General features: G+C 37.0%; 1 protein-coding gene across 1 annotated transcript in view; it reads left to right on the plus strand.

Moving 5' to 3' along the window:
- Positions 1-22,615, plus strand: part of LOC133522300 (galactokinase-like) — a 95,892-nt gene that overhangs the window by 6,811 nt on the left and 66,466 nt on the right. The window contains exons 2-5 of the mRNA XM_061857588.1: positions 61-234; positions 6,734-6,914; positions 10,313-10,439; positions 22,466-22,591. Of these exons, the coding sequence (XP_061713572.1) occupies positions 61-234; positions 6,734-6,914; positions 10,313-10,439; positions 22,466-22,591 (608 nt within the window). The remainder of the gene's footprint in view (positions 1-60; positions 235-6,733; positions 6,915-10,312; positions 10,440-22,465; positions 22,592-22,615) is intronic.

Here is a 22,615-nt window from a genome sequence, read left to right on the forward strand (position 1 = left end):
AGTATGTTATGTATATGAAGTCCAGATGGGCCGAATCTGAGTACACCTTTTTTCCACCAGATGCCAGCACCAATCGACGCCGTGTCAACAGGCGAGGCCGCGCTCCTGCGCAAAGCGAGTGACATTTTTGCCGCCACATTCAAACGGAGCCCCACCGCCGCAGCGGCCGCGCCGGGCCGCGTCAATCTTATAGGGGACCATGTGGATTACTGCGAAGGATATGTTTTGCCTGTGGTGAGTTATTGCTGTACAATAGCAAAGATATAATATATATAACTCCGTATAAAATAAATAATGTCTAAGAAAAAAACATGCCTCGAAAAATCTTTGAAATTTTGAAATACTCGAGTAGATGGCGACAGAGTTTGATATTTAACACATATTAGCAGAGATCGGACAAATTTGCGTCATTGCTCGCAATAATGTGGACATGACTCCAAAATTAATCAAATATGTAATCATTTAATTAATTTCTTACTTGACTTAAATTTTAATTCCTAGTCAATAAATACAAAAGTTTGTTAAAGTATAGATTTATTAAAGAAAATAATCAGTATTTTTTCCAAATTTTCTGCAGTCAGTCTATTTCTTTTTACATTAAAAATATATTTAAGTGCTGAAAAACTCCGCTCGCACTCCACTGATGTTAATGGGGCAAACTTAAGTAGTTTTATAGGAATATTATTATTCCAGTATAATTCAGAGTTTATTTTCTGTTCTTTGTTTAGTTTATCCCGATTTTGAGGTTATCGCCCACAACTTAGAACAGAAAATAAACTCTGAATTATACTGGAATAATAATATTCCTATAAAACTACTTAAGTTTGCCCCATTAACATCAGTGGAGTGCGACCGGAGTTTTTCAGCACTAAAGTATATTTTTGATGTAAAAAGAAATAGACTGACTGCAGAAAATTTGGAAAAAATACTGATTATTTTCTTTAATATATCTATATTTTAACTAACTTTTGTATTTATTGACTAGGAATTAAAATTTAAGTCAAATAAGAAATTAATTAAATGATTACATATTTGATTAATTTTGGAGTCATGTCCACATTATTGCGAGCAATGACGCAAATTTGTCCGATCTCTGCATATCAGTGAAAGATCATCACCTATGTCAGGGAAGCAATCTTGGGCCTTTGTTATTTTTAATATTGATAAATGATCTTCCGGCACATATATCTCATTCCTTTTTGTTTAATCTTTGCCGATGATGTGAAACTGGCTTATCCTGTTGACGACTTGCGGGATACCGCTATACTTCAAGTTGATATAAATCAAGTAGACCAATGGGGCATAAGAAATAGTCTTGCGCTTAACATTTCAAACTGTTCAATAATGTCATACACACGGTCAAAATGTCCATACCATAATGATTATCATATAGCGGGTGAAAAGATAAGGCGAGCCACCATAGTTAAGGACTTGGGCACTTGGTTTGATCTCCAGATGACATTTCATCACCAGGTTCTTCAAACCTGCAAAGAGGCCCAAAAACGTATGGGTTTTGTTAAGCGGCAGACCAAGCACTTTTCAAATAGACGAGCTCTGGATCTGTTATACTACTCATATATCAGAAGTAAACTAGACTGTAATGCCATTGTATGGAATCCTTACGAGGACAAATATGTCCTAACAGTTGAAAAAGTACAAAAATACTTTGCAAGATATTTGTATAAGAAAATGTATTTTTACTATCCGTATCTGTATCCAACCCCGTACGTATTGGGTATGGTGGGATACCAGACACTTGAAGCTCGAAGAAAGGTAGCCTTGGTACGGTTCTTTCTTCATTTAATACGAGGTCAGACATATAACAGGTACCTCTTAGCGCAAGTATCTTTCAACGTTCCACCTGTTTCAAGGCACAATCTCCGTCCTCGTAAACTACCCTTACTCAACCTCCCGAACACCAGTACCAAGTCGAATTCCCACTCACCTCTCTACCGAGCTCTAAAGCTTATTAACGGCATATTGACCAAGGACGATTCATTGGAGCTATTTTCGACTCCTGAACCGAGATTCTTAGCCACAGCCGGGCGCTACCTCGAGGCTATAGTCACCCCGAGCACCATTAGCACTAATTAGATAATATGTACTTATATTTAAATTCTGACTAACTGTTTTTGGTAGTAATTTATTATAGTTATGTTATAATTCAATTCTTATATTCCTATGTGTCATGTCTGGTGTATACTGTAAATTCAAGGCGGCCAATTCTTGCGGTTCAAAGATGTGTTGAAACGGCATATGAAGAGAGCTTATATAGAGCCAACGAAGTGGGAGAGTCTAGCCAGTGACCGTCCACGTTGGAGGAATATTGTGCCGACTCAGGTGCGTCAGTTTGAAGCCAGGCGGCTCACAGAATTCGACGCTAAGCGCGACGAGCTGAAGGCCAGACCACCTGCGGCCATACTTTACAATTATGTCGGAGGGGTGCTGACTTGCAACGAGTGTGGTCGTACATTTGCTGCAAAAATTGGCTATATCAGTCACCTGAGAGCGCACCAGCGACGCTCTCAGCGGTAGAACGCAGTCGCTGTGGTCGAAAACGGCTAGGAGATGATGATGATGATGATGATGATGATGATGATACTGTAAATGACATTATAAAAATAAAATAAAATAAAGTTGTGCCAACCCTAATAATTGCTCGGAGCAATGCAGCATCAGAAGTAGCGGGATCAAACAACGCTTCAGAAGTATCTCATTCTGTTACAGTCAAATCTAACTGTTTCACCTGGGATAAATCGAGCACGTCTCGGGCTATTGTCGAGTAGGTACCTAAATTAACGGGTTTTGACACATTCAGCGCTAATCACGACAGGTCGTCGATGTAAACCGATGTTATCGGCTACTACGTAGCGCTTAGATCGTAGCTTAGCGGTGAATGTGTTCACTTTAGATTTTTTCGTTCCAAATCCTGCCCTAAGTAGCTAAACGTAGATTATTTATTTTATACTTTACTTATTTAAAGCTCGAATTTAAGTTTTAGTTATATTTTCTACTCCTACAATGAAAAAAGATAAATAAAGTGGACGAGCGGCGCGAAATCGCTTTTTCATACAAACGTAGTACTCATTTTCCTCTTTGGATATTAACATTCTTGTTCAAATTCAAAATTCAAATTCAAAAATTTATTCTGCAAGTAGGCCTCAAGGGCTTTTTTACAAGTCAATACAACATTTATAGTAACAACATATAGATAGTGACATGAAAAATACATAACAACATTTATAAATACAACAGCCAATACCTGGGTAAACATTACATTATAATAATCTTAAAATAAATAATTACTACAATACAATAGAGATGTATAGTCTTTATGGTTAAAATATTTTGACACAGTTTGATGTATATGAACCACAGGTATGCCACTTCGTTTGATTTTTTTTCTATTTTTTAAAGTTATGGGCGTTTAAATATTTGTATGGGATTTGTTTTTGCGCTCCTAATTCTTACAATAATCACAACATCGAAAAAAGTCAAACTTAGGGGCATAACTACTGTTCATATACATCAAAATATGTAAAAAGATTTTCCATAATGTCAATATCCAGAGGGGAAAATGGGGACTCCGTTTGTATGGTAAAGCGGTCTCCCCGTTCCTCTTAAATCGCTAGCCAATTATAGAGCCTTAACAATAGATATCAAAAGTAGGGAGGAGCTTTAGTTATCTCTTCTTAGTAACGACCTTGTTGTGTCTATTATTATATAATAAGAGTATTAGGACGGTCTATTTTCACACAAATCTTTTTTGTAGTTTTACTGAGGCTATCGAGCTATCATAAGACAATTTTTCTAGAAATATTCACTCCATTTAAACCAGATGTATCTCTGGAAAGCTACCAAGCTTCATTGATTAATAAAATTGAAGTAAATCAAGATTGATGATTGCACAGCTGTGATTGGTCGTTAATAAAACTTCGCCGCTATTTCAGTAACCTTGGAAAAAACCCTCCTTTCCCGAATGCTTCCTAGAGGAGCTCAGGCATATCCCAATAATTGTCACAAGTACTGGTTAATTGAACGCATGCAACTTTTTGTAACAATTTTGCCATTACAATTTAAATAGTATAAACTGCCAAAAGGGAATAAGTTTTGGCTATCATTTCATTTAGTACAAGATTTTATCACTGACTGTACTTTTCTTTCCACAGGCAACTAATACTCATGGAGACAATTCTGAAAACCCCAAACACAATTAGGTTGCATTGTTTTATCACAGAGTTCTCAATGCCACCTCCTGTCTCCATCATCAGATCAGCTCGATGGTACCATAATATTGCATTGTCACCCGACTTACGTATGTATGCAAAATTTTATCTCAATTGGAAACCAGGAAGTGGGTCAAATTTAGGTTCCAAGATTTGACCCACATAAACATACATATACATATACTAACGGGGCAAGTTAAATAATAAGTTTTTGGCAAAAAAATCATTTTTGGTACAAGCTTTTATCGCTGACTATACTTTTCTTTCCACAAGTAACTAATACTCATCGAGACAATTCTAAAAACCCCAAACACGATTAGGTTACGTTGTTTTATTACAGAGTTCCTATGGCCACCACCGTCTTCATCATCAGATCATCTCGATGGTACCATAATATTACATTGTCACCCGACTTACATATGTATGCAAACATTCAGCTTCATCGGAAATCGGGAAGTGGGTCAAATTTAACTTGCAAGATTTGATTACAAACAGACAACGGTCAGGTGAAAGTAAATAAAAGCTTGTAATAAAAGCTTGTATAAATCCACAAGCGATCTGTAGACCTAGGTCCGGATAGCCAATGTAGTAAAATGCAGTGAGTTGAAGCAAGTCTATAAACCATCAATAAAATCCATATTTGATTTAGAATAGATTGTAGCGTTTTTGAAACGCGTAGCCCTGAAGTAACTTGAGTAGTATAATCCTTCATTCATCAAGAAAATGTAATTAGAAATTTGCTCGGGTGGCAATTCTCAAAGGAGTTTAATTAGATTTGTATCGGTCGATCTATCTCGGAAGTTTGAATTGACATTTTCAAGTTCAAGCTCAAGTTTTATTATTGGAAAGTGTAATTAAATAAAACGCTGGTTTTATACAATATTATGTTATAGCAAAAATTTATATAACTTCGTATAAGATATATAAAGTCTAAGAAAAAAACGTTTCTTGATTAGATGGCGCTATACCTTTAGGTAGTGCCCGTTCAGATGGCGACACCGAATGATATTTGGTTATGGGTTTGGTTGGACACTCACAACAATAAGTAATGACATTATTGTTATTTTATCTCACTCAGTGAGCAAAATGCGATTTTGCTTGACAAACATACGAAGAGAACAAATTACCAAACGTGAACTATGCGTCGTTGAAGAGTTCCGTTCTGTTCATCATCAGCAGCAGTTCCACTTCGTCAAATGTTACTTCACTATATATATGCCTTTAACATTTGAGGAGTTCCCTCGATTCCTCACGGACCCCATCGTCAGAACTCGAACTTGCCAAAAATGTGTCATGAAAACCTAATTTGTCTAACAAACATAACGAAGATGACAAATCGCCAAGCGGGAACTATGCGGCGTTGAAGAGATCGATTCTGATCAGCATCAGCAGTTCCGCTTCATCAACTGTTACTTTTTTAAATGTAAATGCTTGATTTGTTGATGAAAAATCAAAATTAACTATAGGTATGTTTGCCTTTCACATTTGAAATGTTCCCTGGAGTCCTCATGAATCCCATCATCAAAACTGAGTTTTGACAAAAACGGGACCAATATGTATTCATAGAAATTCAATAAAAAAAAAAACGAATAAGCGTTGCAATTCAGCGAGGAAATGCTGCCAGTATCTTTGGCACTACTTGACAATGACGGAGTTATAAAGTAACAAATATACGTAAAAAAACATACAACTGAATTGAGAACCTCCTCCTTTTGAGATCTTGAAGTCGGTTAAAAATATAGACCCGAAGACTTATGCATTAAGTGCAGCAATTTAGCCGAAACCATCGAGCATATAACCGGAGCATGCAGAGCAATAGTCCAAACCGATTATAAACACAGGCATGTCCAGGTAGCAAATATAATTCTCCAAAAACTTGCGTTTAAATACCACCTGATCTCTTTTTCAGCCATTGACTACTACAAGTACACATCTGTCAATGTCCTGAAAAGCAATCAATACTCATAAAATTTCTTCCATAGAGCCATATTAATAAACCGAACATAATTATAACCTTACTTGAATATTAAATGCACTTTGCTTCGGCCCGTGCACTTCATTACCCCAATACCTACTCTGTATAGTTACTGAGATATTTAAAGAACTGATGTAAATATTAACAATAATGAATTATTTATTAAGAAAAACATAGTCTTACATTAGGCTAATAATAAATATATCTTAAAAGTACTTTTACAGTACATATGGGGCTACTTTATAGCACTAGTGCGAGAAGTAGCATATTACGTTACTGTGTCGAACATTTAAAGGGCCATATGTACTGTAAAACGTTGTACGATACATGTGCGAATAGGTAATTCGCAACTCGTGTCGATTTAAAACACTCCCTTCGGTCGTGTTTTAATTTATCGCCACTCGTTTCGAATTTCCTATTTTTCGCACTTGTATCGTAATGTACTATTATCGTTGGCACTGTAATTCTTTCCAAGCACACAGATTTGAAATTTAGTTCGTCAGACTTACAGATGCATGGCTTCTTTCTCCAGGCGTTGCCGTTCCTAACAGTTGTGGTTGGCGCCAACAACGATACGTCGTCATGTCACGTCGTTTCGGTACTCAACTCGGGGCGTAAGGAGGCGACGTTCCCTACGCCCAGCTCTGGTCAACTGAAGCCCGGGGAACCAGCTTGGGCTAATTATGTTAAGGGAGTCGTAGCTAACTTCCCTGGTAAGTGTTACTTTTGAATTTAGTTTGTAGGTGCTGCTAATCCTAGCCCGAGGGCAACGGTGCGTACGCCCTGAGCGTGCATGCACGCTCGGTGCTGAAGTTGATACCGCCATACAGTTGTTTTGACTAATGTATAAAGGTCAGCGTCGAGCGTGTACGCTCGGAGCGTGCGTTTCCGTTTCATGGCTGACGCGTAAGTCATGCTTGGCGTCAATAATGACACGGAGTCGTGTTGCGTCGTGTCGGTGTGACAGGGGGCGACGTTATCGATGTCAGCTCTGATCAGCTAAAACCTGGTTCCTGCTAGGAATTAATTGTGGACAGTGGTATAGCTAGGCATGGACGAAGTGGGCCCTCGCCCACGGCCTCGCACTTAAGTGGGCCTCGCGGGAACCAACCCTTTTTATCATTTTGGGAGTACACATTGAATGAAAAGGCCCTCGCAGATGAAAATTCGCCCACGGCGATTTAAATTAGTTCATGCTACACCTTACGGAGTGTGGAATTAAAAGCTATGAAATCTCTTATTATAGAACTGTTGCATAAGTGTCCATCTGTCAGCTATAAATAGTAGTTCCAAATCTCTCCAGCGTAGCGCTAGAGTAGCTAAGAACCTGGGCGTTATTGACGGAGTGAAGTGCGCTGTCTATGATTTGTTTTTTTTTTCCAAGTATTCTAGGTATTGTAGCGCCACCTATTTAAGGTTTTTTGATGACACTTTTTGGTACATGGAGATTCCATTCCTTACCTCTACCTTCAATACTACACCTCTTTTGTCTCAAAAATAGGTAGTCGCATTTTGTTCATAGATTAAAAATGCAAAGTGCCCAATTTTTTTTTCAAACTTGAAAAGTAAAAAAGGAGCGGAAAATATTGGTGTACACCTGAACATTTTACTACTAGAAATAAAATAACGGTATGAAAACTCATTTTTTTTATATATATAACTTTTAAAATCCTACGATTGCATATTGATAAACTAAACTAGGGAATACCTAGTTGCATTGGGCTAAATGAAACCATTCGTTTAACCAGACAAATAAGTATGTTAAATTAGCGCAAACTTGATGTCGCTTTGCGGCGCCACAAAACGCTTCGCGGTCGCGGTGCACATGCGCGTTCCGTATGTTTAGTGTCTATGGTAGGTAATTAAAACACACTGCACACCTGTGCTGTTCGAGGTACTTACCTAAGTACCTCGTCAGAGAACACCTTTTTTGCCACCCTTCAGCAACAATGAAAAATTAAAGAGTGATTATAGGTAAGTTTGGGTTATTCCCACCAGTTACCATCAAGTTTTTACCAGTGGTAACGACTGGGAAAAAATCCCACCTTTTACCAGTGGTAATTACTGGGAACGAAAAAATCCCAGTAGTAATAAAAACTGTACCTATAAATATATAGTGCTTCAATCAATAATTAATTAAACGTCGAATTAATTATGAGTAAATTAGTATTATAGTTAAATTATAAGCCGATTACTGATTTAGCAAACTGCCTTAAAAGTGATCAAAAGTAGTCGGTATTTGACTGATATGTTTGGTCGTTTGTATAATTGTGACTTTATTTATTGAAAGGAACCTTATTGTCGATGGCGCTTACGCCTTTATTAACGATGCTCCTATAATGTAGGGCGTAAGCGCCCTCGACAAAAGATCCATGTGTCATAGAGTACGTCACGATTAATTCAATTTACAATTAATAAGATAAATTCCATTGAAAATGTAAATTTCTTTTTAACTATTTATTTTTTACACTTTAATATTTTGGAACACTTTTAAGGCAGTCTACTGAAACTCTTATCAACTTATAATTATATATGAACGCACTCTATATTTATAATATACTGTTTCTATTGTTTTATTATTATTGAATTCTAACAACATTTTGGTGGTAACTACTGGAAAAAAAATCCCATCTTTTACCACTGGGAAAAATAAATCCCAGTAGTTACCACTGGTAACAGCTTGGTGGTAACTAGTGGGAATAGCCGTAAGTATCATTGTGTAAGTAACCCGTAAGTGCCCGTGATTTCTTCCGCACAGAAGGCGATAGGTATACTTTGCCTCATACTTACTAACTTCCGATTTCACCCACTTTAGGAATGTAGGTTTAGGTTTGGCCGAAGAACGGGCCAAAGGGTTTCAATTTTTACTCCAACTACCGTGAGCGGGAGTTGTTGCGTGATCAATCACGAAAAACGCCGAACATACAAATAGGCTGATATTCCGTAGGCATAGGTACATCTACGTGCGTAATGTTACTAATGGCACCACACTGGTACCACAGTATAGCCAGTTATATGTATATATAGGTAGGTAACGTTAAATAACTTGCTGTGACAAAGATTATATGTATAATAAGAATGATAATAAATACAGTTAAATTAACAAAATTTGTATATGTTTTATATAAAACTTTATGTAACTGTTTGAGAAAGCGCGCATATTATAAGGGGCGACGATTATTAGAGAGACACTGTGTAGTGTAAGTAATTCTGTATTAAATATTTATATCTGGGAGCCGGGTGGCTACCACGAACATACCTACCGTCATTGCTGCCAACTTACAAAATATTCATTTGGTTGCATAGTAAAAATAATTACTTCATAAGTCAGAAACACGCATGTGACACCCGTAATATAGCAACACCCATAGACTACGAAGACCGCTTAGCGTTGCTTATTAGTCTCCGTAGGCGGTGGCGAAAATTGAGAAAAAACTGTCCAAAAATTTAATTTAGCAAGTAGCAAGTACCAGGGCCTCATGAGTTACGAGGTGTCGCTGACCGGCCGGCCGCAGCCCGGGGCGGGCCGGGCGCGTAACAAGGTATGCTCGATTGCTCGCGCGTCTTGGCTATATACTTTTGCTTTGTTTACCTAAATTAAGATTTTTTTTTTTGACTCGTAGGAAAAATATTGTATGCAACGTTGTATAAGTAGGTCAAAAAATGCTCGTGGCGTATTCCTTTACAATGTTCGCCTACGCCTTCGGCTCCGGCTCACATTGTAACTCACGCCACTCGCCTTTTTTGACCCTTCTTATACAACTGTTGCATAAAATACTATTATGTAGCGATAACTTATTTCCCACAAAGATTTGGGATTACCTGCCATTGTAAAAATTTTGGAACTTTGAATAAGCTATCCAGTGACATATCGCTTGTCCTTATTGGTCAATAGGCCAATCTGACCACCCTCCAACCGGTAACCGCAAACAGAAACAAAATTATTTTCGCTCCCGGGTGAATGAACGAAAACGGTTTGGAAAATAAAACGTTTTCCGAGCCCTGGTCAGAAGACTCTGAAGCTTTGTGTTAAAAAATCACTCAATAAGATGTCGAAATTGCCGACGGTGCCTTGATATGCAACCAATTAAAATTTACCTATTATTCTCAGGTACCGTAAAAGGTTTCGACGCCGTGATCGTCTCGGACCTGCCGATGGGGGCTGGCCTGTCAAGTAGTGCCTCTGTTGAAGTCGCATTTTTCACCTTACTAGAAGCTCTTACAGGAACTAATTCCGAGTAAGTAATGGCAATTTTTTTTATCGCATTTTAGTTCCCAAACATATTATCACATAATTCAATTAGGGCGAATCATCAATTGACATTCAACGTTTTGCATGTCTCTTTTGCAAATGTAGTACCTATCATCTGACTTTATCCAATTAATACCTAATTTGCTCGGATGAAACTGTGCGAAAATATATATTTTTTAACGTTAGAGGAACCGTTTTCTGTCGAGCGAGTTGTATCTAATTATATTACGAGTCTTAGTATTACTCGTCAATACTCGTATACTTAATTATTTGTATGTATATCTTTCCATATCTCGGGACCATGGAGCAGGACCTCTGGGAGGCATACCGTACGTGCCCTTGAGCTCTAAGAATAATTATTATTATATTATTATTATGAGCCCATACTGTCCCACTGCTGGGCAAAGGCCTCCCTCTTATTCTTCCACGTGTCCCTATCCTCGGAAGTCTCCCACCAGTCTCTGAATAATAAATCTAAAAAAACCTTGAAAAAGCGATACACCTGGCACGTGGCGCATACCATCCCCGAGCGTACAATATGATACATCCGGAGATGGTACTCGCCAGATGCAAAGACTATTGCAGTGCAGCACTACTTACGGCAGCGATGGGACTGAGGTCATAGGCTATTGATTTGTATGTTGGATGGACTGGATAAAGCGCTAAGGATTATTACTTAAATAATGTTGATCTTGTTTATTAAATTACAAAATCGAAACAAGCACAACAAAGTTAAAAACGGATACTTTGGAAATACGTAATTTCTCAGCGGCAATGTAAAGTGACGCCGGCTTTAAACAACTTTTCGCCGTGATTTATTTCATGAGTATAAATTTGTTGCTGGGCCCACGCAACCAATGACCGATGACGCCACAGTATGCTGAAACTACAGTAAATATAAAATTCAAAGGTTCTCTGTTCGTCAGGAGTCGGGATACTTGATTTATGGTATGTAGCTAGATTGCTCGAAGACTTCTGAACCTATTTGTTTGAAAGGGATGGCCACAGTTGGTTCCATTTTTATCAGGCCAGGATCTGATGATGTATAATCGAAACTGATTAAAGGTTATAGACTATTATTTGGTTAGGTGGACTTGCTGCCAATGAATATGGTATTTTAAAGTGCTTAGGTATGGTAGTTGAGAATTTACAATAGTTATGTTACGTATGGATCTTAATAATCATATCTCAGTCTTGATAAAACAAGAATAAAGTTTTCAAATAAAAAAAGAGTAATGGAATTCTAAGGGTACTAAGAAAAATAACATTATTTATTTTTACTAAACTTACCTAAGCATACAGTAGAACTGATAGCTTCCTACTCTTTTTTGCCAAGCAACTACTATTCAATTCACGACTCCTAATACCGGGGATTAAATTGACAGTTTTTCAATAAATGCTATAGTTGGATGATTTATTTGATAATGCCGCTTCAATTTAAAATGCTATCATTTTATGGTTCTTCATTTTACGAGTTACTAGTTACTAAGAAATGTCCAAATCACAAGGTATTAAGTGTGTTAATAGTACATTATGATACAAGTGTGCCAAGTTGGTCATTACACACGAGGTGATATTGTGCGCGCGAGCTGCAAGCAAGCGCGCAATAAGAAAGCCGATGTGTGTAATGACCAATGCACACGCGTTTCATACGACGTTTTTCAACACACTTGCGAGGAAAAAATAAAACTCATAAATTAGATTCTTTTTTGTCAAAGCAGTAAAAGTACAATTTTCAAAATGGTGGCTTACAGTTTTCAATGCTTGAAAATGACATTTTCGTCATTAAATAAACTAAAAACATGGAAAACTATTAAAAATTTATGACAAATACAGAAAATGGCTGGCGCGTTATTTTTTTTACGCACGATTCCAATGCGCGCGCATGGCAAAGGCGCGAACGAAATCGACAAACAGCCAATTAAAAAAATGAAAAAAAAACTAATATTTTCGTATTTCTATTCGACGGATGGAGATCAAATCGATAAAATAGTACAATACGATACAAGTGCGAAAAATAGGAAATTCGAAACGAGTGGCGAGAAATTAAAACACGACCGAAGGGAGTGTTTTAAATCGACACGAGTTGCGAATTACCTATTCGCACATATATCGTACAACGTTTTACAGTACATATGGCCCTTTAAATGTTCGATACAGTAACGTAATATGCTAATTTTCGCACTAGTGCGGTAAAGTAGCACCATATGTACTGTAAATATTTGAAGAGTTCAATCGATTTCCCTGACCTGACTTAATTACAATGAAACTAACTGTGAAACATACTTTTAAACAAAAATATTTATCTAGTACGGTCCAGCTGTCTGAAAGATATTGGGAAAATAGATAAAAACAAAAGATTCCGACTTACTGAGAACCGCCTACTTTGTACTTTTGATAAGTTACTTGTCGTTTCGGACTTGGTCGCAGGAGCGGCAAATTAAAGATTAACCATATTACTCGCAAGGTATCTCACTCCCACCAATATAGCTACCTACCTACTAGAAGCGAGCAGCGAATTATGTTAAAATGTGACTTTGACTTGAATCTGAGTTAGAATCGGTCTCTATGTCTAGACATGGTTTATAGCTCATCTCATTATTGAAAGCTGAAAAATTTGCTGATGGTTATCGCTGCAGGTGCCATTCGGCCCGATTCGAAGAATGAGATACGATAACGATAAGTTCTGGTTAAGATAAGTTCTCATTTAGATGTCATTTATATGTCGGTCGGTATGTCGTATAATTGACAGTAGCAGCTCGATTCGGGCAACCAATGTCACTTAGACGTTAGAAATATCGTAGATAGATCTAATTTGGGTTACAGCGGATTTGAAATAAACGTCAATTTTGACATGTCGGCTAGTTATCGATCTTTCCAGACTTCCGGTTAGAGCGCCATCATATTGATAGTCACGCCTCGTGATTAATTGCTTTGTTTTTGTTCATTAATATTGTTTAAAGTGTAATATCGATAGCTTATTATATAGTAAACTAATGTGGTAGTGTGCAGTGAATGGAGAATCAATCTTGAAACCCGTTTAACCACTATTTTTGAGTCAACGGCCGGTAGTCCACGTGCTCCTTGTAAAGTCCAGCTATCGCTTTACAAGACCTGTTAAATTCACCGTACACTGTCTTGTACTAACCGTACATTTTGGTCGTATTTAAAGCTCCTAAGACCTTGATACTGGCGAAATAGTCCCACTGGACTGAAGCCATAAATTAAAAAAAGAAGAAGAAATATCTTTCCAAGATCTTAAACTAATCATTCTTCGAATCGAGCCGATTGGTTACATTAATTTCAACGAAAACAATTTCGAATTACCAATCCTCCTCCCACTTTTGTGTTCTATTTTCAGTTATCATTTGAAGTTAAGACAACCGTTTGGAGTTATTGTAAATAAAGAATATGTTCGTACCTATTCTTCATAAATTTATTTACAATAGTTGTCTGTGTAGTATGTTGCTAGGAATCGTAGTTTAGATAATTGAGACAGTGTAATTTCGATGATAAGAGATGTTGTTTCTATTTTCACTTATATTTTTATGCTATGCTTGTAGTATGCTAGGTTTCATGCTTTCTTCCGGATGGGACGATACTTTTGGTTAGGGAAAAGACCCGTGATCTATGATCTAGACTATGGTGACGTTAATAGAAATTGGAACCGAGCGCAAGAGTGGTCAATACATTAGTTCAGTGTGCATAGCCTTTCCAAACGCAGTTTGCAATACATTGCGGCATTTGGTTGATCGACTGAATTCGTTACTCCTCTACCCAGTAATTACATATCTAGAAGCCTTTTAGGAATTAAGACTTAGCTGGACGCTCGAGCGGGGCGTGTAGGCCGAGTAAACTATAGACACAAACGTGCGAAAGCGCCCTCAGCGCAAGCTGCTAAAATTACCTTGAAATGTTATCGCCACGCTGCACGCCCCACTGAACGTGAAATCATGAAATCTTCATAGGGTACGGACGGACTCAGCGGTGGAGGTCCGTCCGTACCCTATGAAGATTTCATGATTACGACGGAACTCCTATAATCGCATCAACCCGCTTGAATCGTATCAAGGTTATCGAGCTGGAAAATACGAAAAATGTTGAATGTTATGTTACGTTAATATGTTTACGTATTAAAGTGTAAAATATAATTTGCACCTATTCGACATACAAATTCTTCGACAGATCAGTGCAAATTATATTTCGTCAACCATACGTCTTTTGTGCTGGTATGATTTAATGTACCTACTGTGGTCTAGTTTTACTGTACCCTTAACCTTGATTCTTGCCTCATTCATCAGGTGTCCGAAGGCTGCACTGTAGCGTAAATATTCTCATACATACCTCCACAAACCGTCACGTGCATTCTAGCAAAATAAACTTTATTGTGCTGAAAATACAGTGCAAGTTTGGAAACAATGCGATAATTGAATTACTCACTGAGAAAAGAATCCACTTAATTCCAATAACTCGTCTAGATGTAACTTTATTCCGGGAAAGAAACTTTATTATATAGACAACACAGTTCACGTTAAAATCGGACAAAAGTCAAATTGGGCCGATGAAAAAGGTAGTGTAGGCACATTGTTAGTGGTCGATTGAACAAACGGTCAGTGCTGAGATTATGAATTTCATCTTACGAAAGCGGAATTAAACGAAACACGACTTTAATTGTATGATAATATGAACTAGGATTTTTTACCTTTGTGAAATGTACTATCTATACTTTCAAGTACGTTGGGGGACAGACTAAGATCTCTCTGCGGGATTTTCAGTGTAAACATGTTTTTGTTTACAAAAACAGTTTGCGGACATTCTGTCCCGTCGTTACGTTGCCAATATAGGTTTGTAAGCCCCTTTTGATGGATTAAAGTGGATTAAAGCGGTTATTAGATCTAGATACACGGTCGCCGGGCACTTGCGAAAGGGGGCCGGTTAACGGGTTCTACCACCCTAGTTAGCATCCTAACAGTAGTTTTCCTTTCCACGTAATATCAGGCCACCGCCACCGTTGTCGTTATCAACATATTTACTTTAAAATAAAAATATTATACTGTAACAGGAGCAAAAAATTAAACCGTCGTAGGCTGTACTCCTCAATGTATTACAAATTTTGGTATGTTTAAACCGTGACAAGCAACGTCAATTACAATGATGATAGCGTCCATTGAAATTGACTGGAGATGGGGACTGTGGGATGGTTCAGCAAAATACCAGCTTGAGGCGCTCGACTCAGTCGAGAGGAGGGCCAGGAGAATAATTAATGACGACGATCTGACGAATGCTCGACTTCAAAGTCTGGAGCATCGTCGCAAGGTTGCCAGCCTAACGATCTTTTACAGGACAGGAGGATTTCGGAGAGTGTGCCGAGGAACTGCACAACCTTATTCCTCCGTCCCCATTTTACCATCGGACTACCAGTCAATCCGCACTAAACTTCGGCATCGCTTCAATATTCTTTGCGAACTGCCAAGGAGTGGAATGCCCTGCCCGAGTCTGTTTCCGCATGAGTACAATCACTTACAACATCATCACTTACCATCAGGTGAGATCGGGGTCAAACGCCTGCCTATCCTCCATAAAAAAGACTACAATATTTAATTTGTATGAAAGTCTAAAAATTTCATTTTTTTTTTAAGTTATTGAATAGAAGTGTCATCGTTTGAGGAGTACAATTTATGTTTTAATTATTCGTTCGTGTTACAGGCCCCACCCGGTATAATACTTTCAGAAATCGAGTTTAAGTGTAAAAATGTCAAACATTGAATATTTTTGGCAATTCGAGACAAAGTATTTTTTTAAGTTTCAAATATTGTTAACGATGTTATGAACCCCTAGTGTAAATTTATTCGATAGCGAAACGTGACGTACGCGTTTGCATTGAGTCTCATTTTGTATGGGATTTTGAGTTTCCAAAACTGAATCCCACACAATATGGTACTGGTATTTCGTGAAACGGAAAACTCAGAACGGCCAGCGCAAAACTGTCATGGTTTCACGGCGACCATGAAGGTCTAATACCCGCTTAAATTAAAACAAGCTTTCGTTGCGTTAGGGCGTGTTCCGTCCCAGTATTAGGTTTCAATACAAAAACATGTAGGCCGTATGAATCGACCGATCGGACAAAACTAAACACTATACCTAGTACCTATACCTACGCATGTTTTTCATCAGATAATTCTCTCCCCGGCATTCTCTGAAACACAAGCTTCAAGGCCTTCCTGCTCTTTCTAAAAGAATCTGAAATTTTGATTTACAATTCTGCAGTAGGTCAGAGGTAGTTAACAAGCGCGTTGCCGAATTTTGTAGGTATACAGGTGTTTTATTTTTACAAGCTTTTATTTAACTTGCAATGTACAATGTATGTACCTAACGTCACCTAACTATGTACGACCCGCTTCCCGGTTTCCGATGAAGCTGAAAATTTGCATACATATGTAAGTCGGGTGCAATGCAATATTATGGCACCATTGAGTTGATCTGATGATGGAGACAGGAGGTGGACATAGGAACTCTGTGATAAAACAACGAAGCCTAATTGTGTTTGGGGTTCATAGAATTGTCTCGATGAGTATTAATCGCCTGTGGAAAGAAAAGTACAGTCAGTCATAAAAGCTTATGTGCCAAAAATGAAATATTTGCCAAATACTTGTTATTTTTCCGTTAGCTTCGGCGTTTGGCTTAGTTAGCTCAGTTAAGGAAACTAAATTGCCAAAAGTTAATGTTCGTAAATTCGGGTATTAATATTTTATTAATTTTCCATATAAAATAGTTTAATGAGTGCCATCTATCACTCGGTTGTTGTGAAATGACTACAATTAACTCAACCACACATTTGAAAATGATCACATATCATTGTCATATCAGGCAGATAGTCCGAGATATAAAGACATTTTTTTTATCTTTTGCTAGTTCATAAATATTGATAAGTAATGAGCGATCTAAAAACTGAAGAACCACGAGTCATGAGCGGTCATTTTGTTATAAAATGGCTGACGCAGCTTATGTCGAGTACGTTCCTTTTGTCACACATGCTACTTGTTTATGTTATTTTTATATACTTTGTAACTTGTATCATTTCTTTTTTGCGTGATGATGTTTCTTCTTCTTCTTCTTCTTCAGGAAGTAAAGATATCAGTTTTATTTAATTTAGGTATATCTTTGATCACCTTGAGAATGAAGCCCCTAAGTTATTTCAGCACAGGTAAGTATGTTATATTCACCTCAAAATACACCTTTATTTCATTTAACTAGTGAGCATGTAACTCCTCTGGAGTTGCAGGCGTACATAGGCTACGGAGACTGCTTACCACCAGGCGGGCCGTATGCTTGTTTGCCACCGGCGTAGTATTAAAAAAAGAGTATAAATATTTATTTTAAAATTAAATCTAATAAAAGTTAGTTAATTTTTATTGAAGGCAAGTATCAGCAATTATCGGTTGGAAAAAAATAGTACCTAATCTAAATAACTGAAGCGACTACTATTATATTGTATGTAAATCTAATAAAATATAATTAACATAAAACTTTTAAAAACCTAAGAAACCTACATCCATCCTAAATATATACTACCATTATGGTATTACCATATACAGTCAAACCAAAATAAGTTGGCAGCGATTTCGATAGCCCAGACGGTGCACGGGTTATTATGTACAAATTCATTAAATTTCCCATTAAATAACCACAAAACCATTAGGGACCTTTTTTCATTAGATCCCACCTTTATGCCTAACTAACAAAACTCATAAATTTCGGCTGCAATTTGCTTAGCAACAAACAAAAAATTATTACAAAATGAACTAAATGTCATGGAATTCAGCGCTGAATTCTAGTTTAATTGAATTATTCATTTATTGAAGTGAATTATTCAAGTTATGCATTGAAGTCCTCGAATATACCCAACATAAGTGCCATTATATTTACATTCTGAGGTGTACGTATGTACGTACAGCTATTGCTCATAAAATTGTAGTAAAACTGCGCCTGATATTATTTTTTGCCAATAACTTACTTTTATGGTTCCCCTGCCTGAAGTTGTCTCAAAATCCCCCGCACTATGGTGGTTATAACATTCGCACGATCCTCCGATGTTTGAGCGAGACCACGCTATGCGCATGTTATAGCGACATTCCGTTTGCACATCGGAGCGACTTGCGAATCGCAACCAGTGTGATAATCGCCATTAAGGGAAGTTACAATTTAATTCTCTTTAAATTATCAAGAAACAATAAGCATAATATCCTAATCTAACCATTTGCATCCAGCGGATCCTTAATTACTTTGGACACGTGGCCAGACGTGCGCCAGATAATTAGATTTTTGTTTGTGTGGTGGACGGAGGACGGGTAGTGGACATCCACAGACCCGCTGGGTAAATGGTAAAGGAAACCTGCCACTTATTCCAGGGATCTACACAGGTGCTTCTGTCATGAAGGAACGAGGAAGAAGAAGTATAAAATATTATCTTAAGGTATTTGCTTTTATTTCTCAGTCTAAAAGTGCTCTACAAGATTACTTTACACAGTTGTGAGAGGTCATGTCGAGTGTAAGCAATAAAACTACTATGTCCGTCTTTATGTCATGTCATGTACGACTACTGTTGGAATAAGTTTCTCTAAAATATCTAAAGCGGTATTAGACATTTACAATTTGATATCATCTTGAGATCACTCGAGGTCGAAGATAACTCGATGTGCGAATACGAGTAAGATGTGCTTCATGTAATAAATAACAAATGCGGGCAATATCAGTATTAAGGGTATTATTAAAAAGGAAAAGGTATTTTTTTTTTTTTTTTTTTTTTTTTTTTTTTTTTTTTTTTTTTTTTTTTTTTTTTTTTTTTTTAATAGGACATTATTACACAAATTGACTAAGTCCCACAGTAAGCTCAATAAGGCTTGTATTGAGGGTACTTAGACAACGATATATATAATATATAAATATGTATAAATACTTAAATACATAGAAAACACCCATGACTCAGGAACAAATATCAATGCTCATCACACGAATAAATGCCCTTACCAGGATTTGAACCCGGGACCATCAGCTTCGTAGGCAGGGTCACTACCCACTAGGCCAAACCGGTCGTACCTACAAGTCTTAGTTTTTTTCCACCTGAATATCGCAATTTTATGAAGAACTAATGTTACGAGTAGTAAGTAGGTACTAATGTATAGTCGGAACCGAGTGAAAACATATGAATCTTTTGAATTAAAAACAAGTGTAATTTAATCTAAAGGAACGTCAAAATCAGTCAGTAGTTTTCATTTTATTATGACTAAAAACAATCGCTTGCAAAATGTAAATTCAATTTTGTACGTGTAATGGACTCAATAGGCAACATCAATTTCTAAAGTTCGAATATCACCCCTGTACGTTACAATTTGACAAAGTTGCTCCTTAAGATGTGTTAAACTTTAAAAAAGCGGCCAAGTGCGAGTCGGACTCGCGCATGAAGGGTTCCGTACCATTTAAGACGTATTAAAAAAAAATCTACTTGCTAGATCTTGTTCAACATTTTACCACTTTGGACACACATTTTACCACTTTGGAACTGTCTCTCGCGCAAACTATTCAGTTTAGAAAAAAATGATGTTAGGAACCTAAATATCATTTTTGAAGACCTATCCATAGATACCCCACACGTATAGGTTTGATGAAAAAAATTTTTTTTTAATTTATTGACGTATTAAAAAAAAACTATTCACTAGATCTCGTTCAAACCAATTTTCGGTGGAAGTTTGCATGGTAATGTATATCATATATTTTTTTTAGGTTTTTCATTCTGTTATTTTAGAAGTTACAGGGGGGGGACACACATTTTTTCACTTTGGAAGTGTCTCTCGCGCAAACTATTCAGTTTAGATAAAAATGATATTAGAAACCTAAATATCATTTTTGAAGACCTATCCATAGATACCCCACACGTATGGGTTTGATGAAAAAAAATTTTTTTTTAAATTTTTATGACCTATTAAAAAAAAACTACTTACTAGATCTCGTTCGAACCAATTTTCGGTGGAAGTTTGCATGGCAATGTATATCATATATTTTTTTTTGATTTTTCATTCTGTTATTTTAGAAGTTACAGGGGGGGGACACACATTTTTTCACTTTGGAAGTGTCTCTCGCGCAAACTATTCAGTTTAGAAAAAAATGATATTAGAAACCTAAATATCATTTTTGAAGACCTATCCATAGATACCCCACACGTATGGGTTTGATGAAAAAAATTTTTTTTTTTAATTTTTATGACGTATTAAAAAAAAAACTACTTACTAGATCTCGTTCGAACCAATTTTCGGTGGAAGTTTGCATAGCAATGTATATCATATATATTTTTTAGATTTTTCATTCTGTTATTTTAGAAATTACGGGGGGGGGACACACTTTTTACCACTTTGGAAGTGTCTCTCGCGCAAACTTTTCAGTTTAGAAAAAAATGATATTAGAAACCTCAATATCATTTTTAAAGACCTATCCATAGATACCCCACACGTATGAGTTTGATGAAAAAAGATTTTTTGAGTTTCAGTTCTAAGTATGGGGAACCCCCAAAATTTATTGTTTTTTTTCTATTTTTGTGTGAACATCATAATGCGGTTCATAGAATACATCTACTTACCAAGTTTGAACAGTATAGCTTTTATAGTTTCGGAAAAAAGTGGCTGTGACAGAATCGGACAGACAGACGGACATGACGAATCTATAAGGGTTCCGTTTTTTGCCATTTGGCTACGGAACCCTAAAAAGGTCACCAAAGCGCAAGTCATGTGATTCCTCTGGAGATACGATACAGACCATAAAGTTGTATTTGGCTCAATCAACTTTTGAAATTGTAGATATTTTATCTCTTAACGAGGCAACATTTTATGGAGTTTCCTACAGGGACATTGATATATAAATAAATATTTCAAGTTTCAGATAGACTTTCATATGAGGAAAGTGGACGCCCCCGTTTCTCCATACAAACGTAGTGCCCCTTTTCCATTTTGGATATTTACATTATGGAAAATATTCCTACATAATTTGATGTATATTAACCAAAGCTATGCCCCTACGTTTGACTTTTAAATTTTTTTGATTATTGCAAAAATTAGGAGCCAAAAACAGATTCATACAATTTTTTAATAGCTCCTAACTCTTATATTAATTAAAAATTCGAAAAAAAAAAACAAATGTAACGGGGCATATCCAATATGTTTTTTTTCTTTTTGCTATCAACCTCGAGATCATGAGAGCATTTATCTTGTTAATTGTACATTTAATTAATTATGACATTACCTATGAAAACTGGATCTTTTGTCGAGGGCTTACGCCATGCCATGAGGGCGTAGCGCAGCGTTGTATTTATATAGGAGCATCGTTGATAATGGCGTAAGCGCCATCGACAATAAAGTACCCTTTTAATAAATAACGTCAAAATTATGCGAACGACCAAACAAATCAGTCAAAGACCGATTTTTTATCACTTTTAAAGCAGTTTACTGAAACACTAATCGACTTATAATTAAACGAATAACTAATTAACTTATAACTAATTATTCATTAAAGCACTCTATATTTATACTGTTTTTATTAGTATTGAACGCGAACCAAATTTTAGTGGTAATTACTGGAAAAAAAAACCCACCTTTTACCAGTGGTAACTACTGGGAAAAAAAAAACCCATTAGTTATCACCAACTCGGTTTGGTGGTAACTACTGGGATTCTTTTTTCCCAGTAGTTACCAGTGGTAAAAGGTGGGAAAAAAATCCCAGTAGTTACCACTGGTAACAACTTGGTGGTAACTAGTGGGAATAACCCGTATGAAAAGGTGATTTCGCGCGGATCCTCCTCTTTCGTCTTAACAGTGTCCGTTCATAGAGGTCCTTAGTGCCACTGTGCCCCAAGCCTTCTGGCACAGGAATTATTAGCTGAGCCACTTTCCACTTCTATTCGTTTGTGCGCATTATTATGTAAATGTGCAAACTTTCTGAATAAACGTCTTTTATTTATTTTTCCAGTCCAGTGAAGAAGGCCCAGCTGTGTCAGAAGGCCGAGCACGAGTTCCCGGGCATGCCGTGCGGCATCATGGACCAATATGTCGTCACGATGGCGAAGAAAGATCACGCTCTTCTTATTGATTGTAGGTGAGTGTTAGGTACCTTTTGTCT

The sequence above is a fragment of the Cydia pomonella genome, chromosome 10 (assembly GCF_033807575.1).
Source record: "Cydia pomonella isolate Wapato2018A chromosome 10, ilCydPomo1, whole genome shotgun sequence".
NCBI lineage: Eukaryota > Metazoa > Arthropoda > Insecta > Lepidoptera > Tortricidae > Cydia > Cydia pomonella.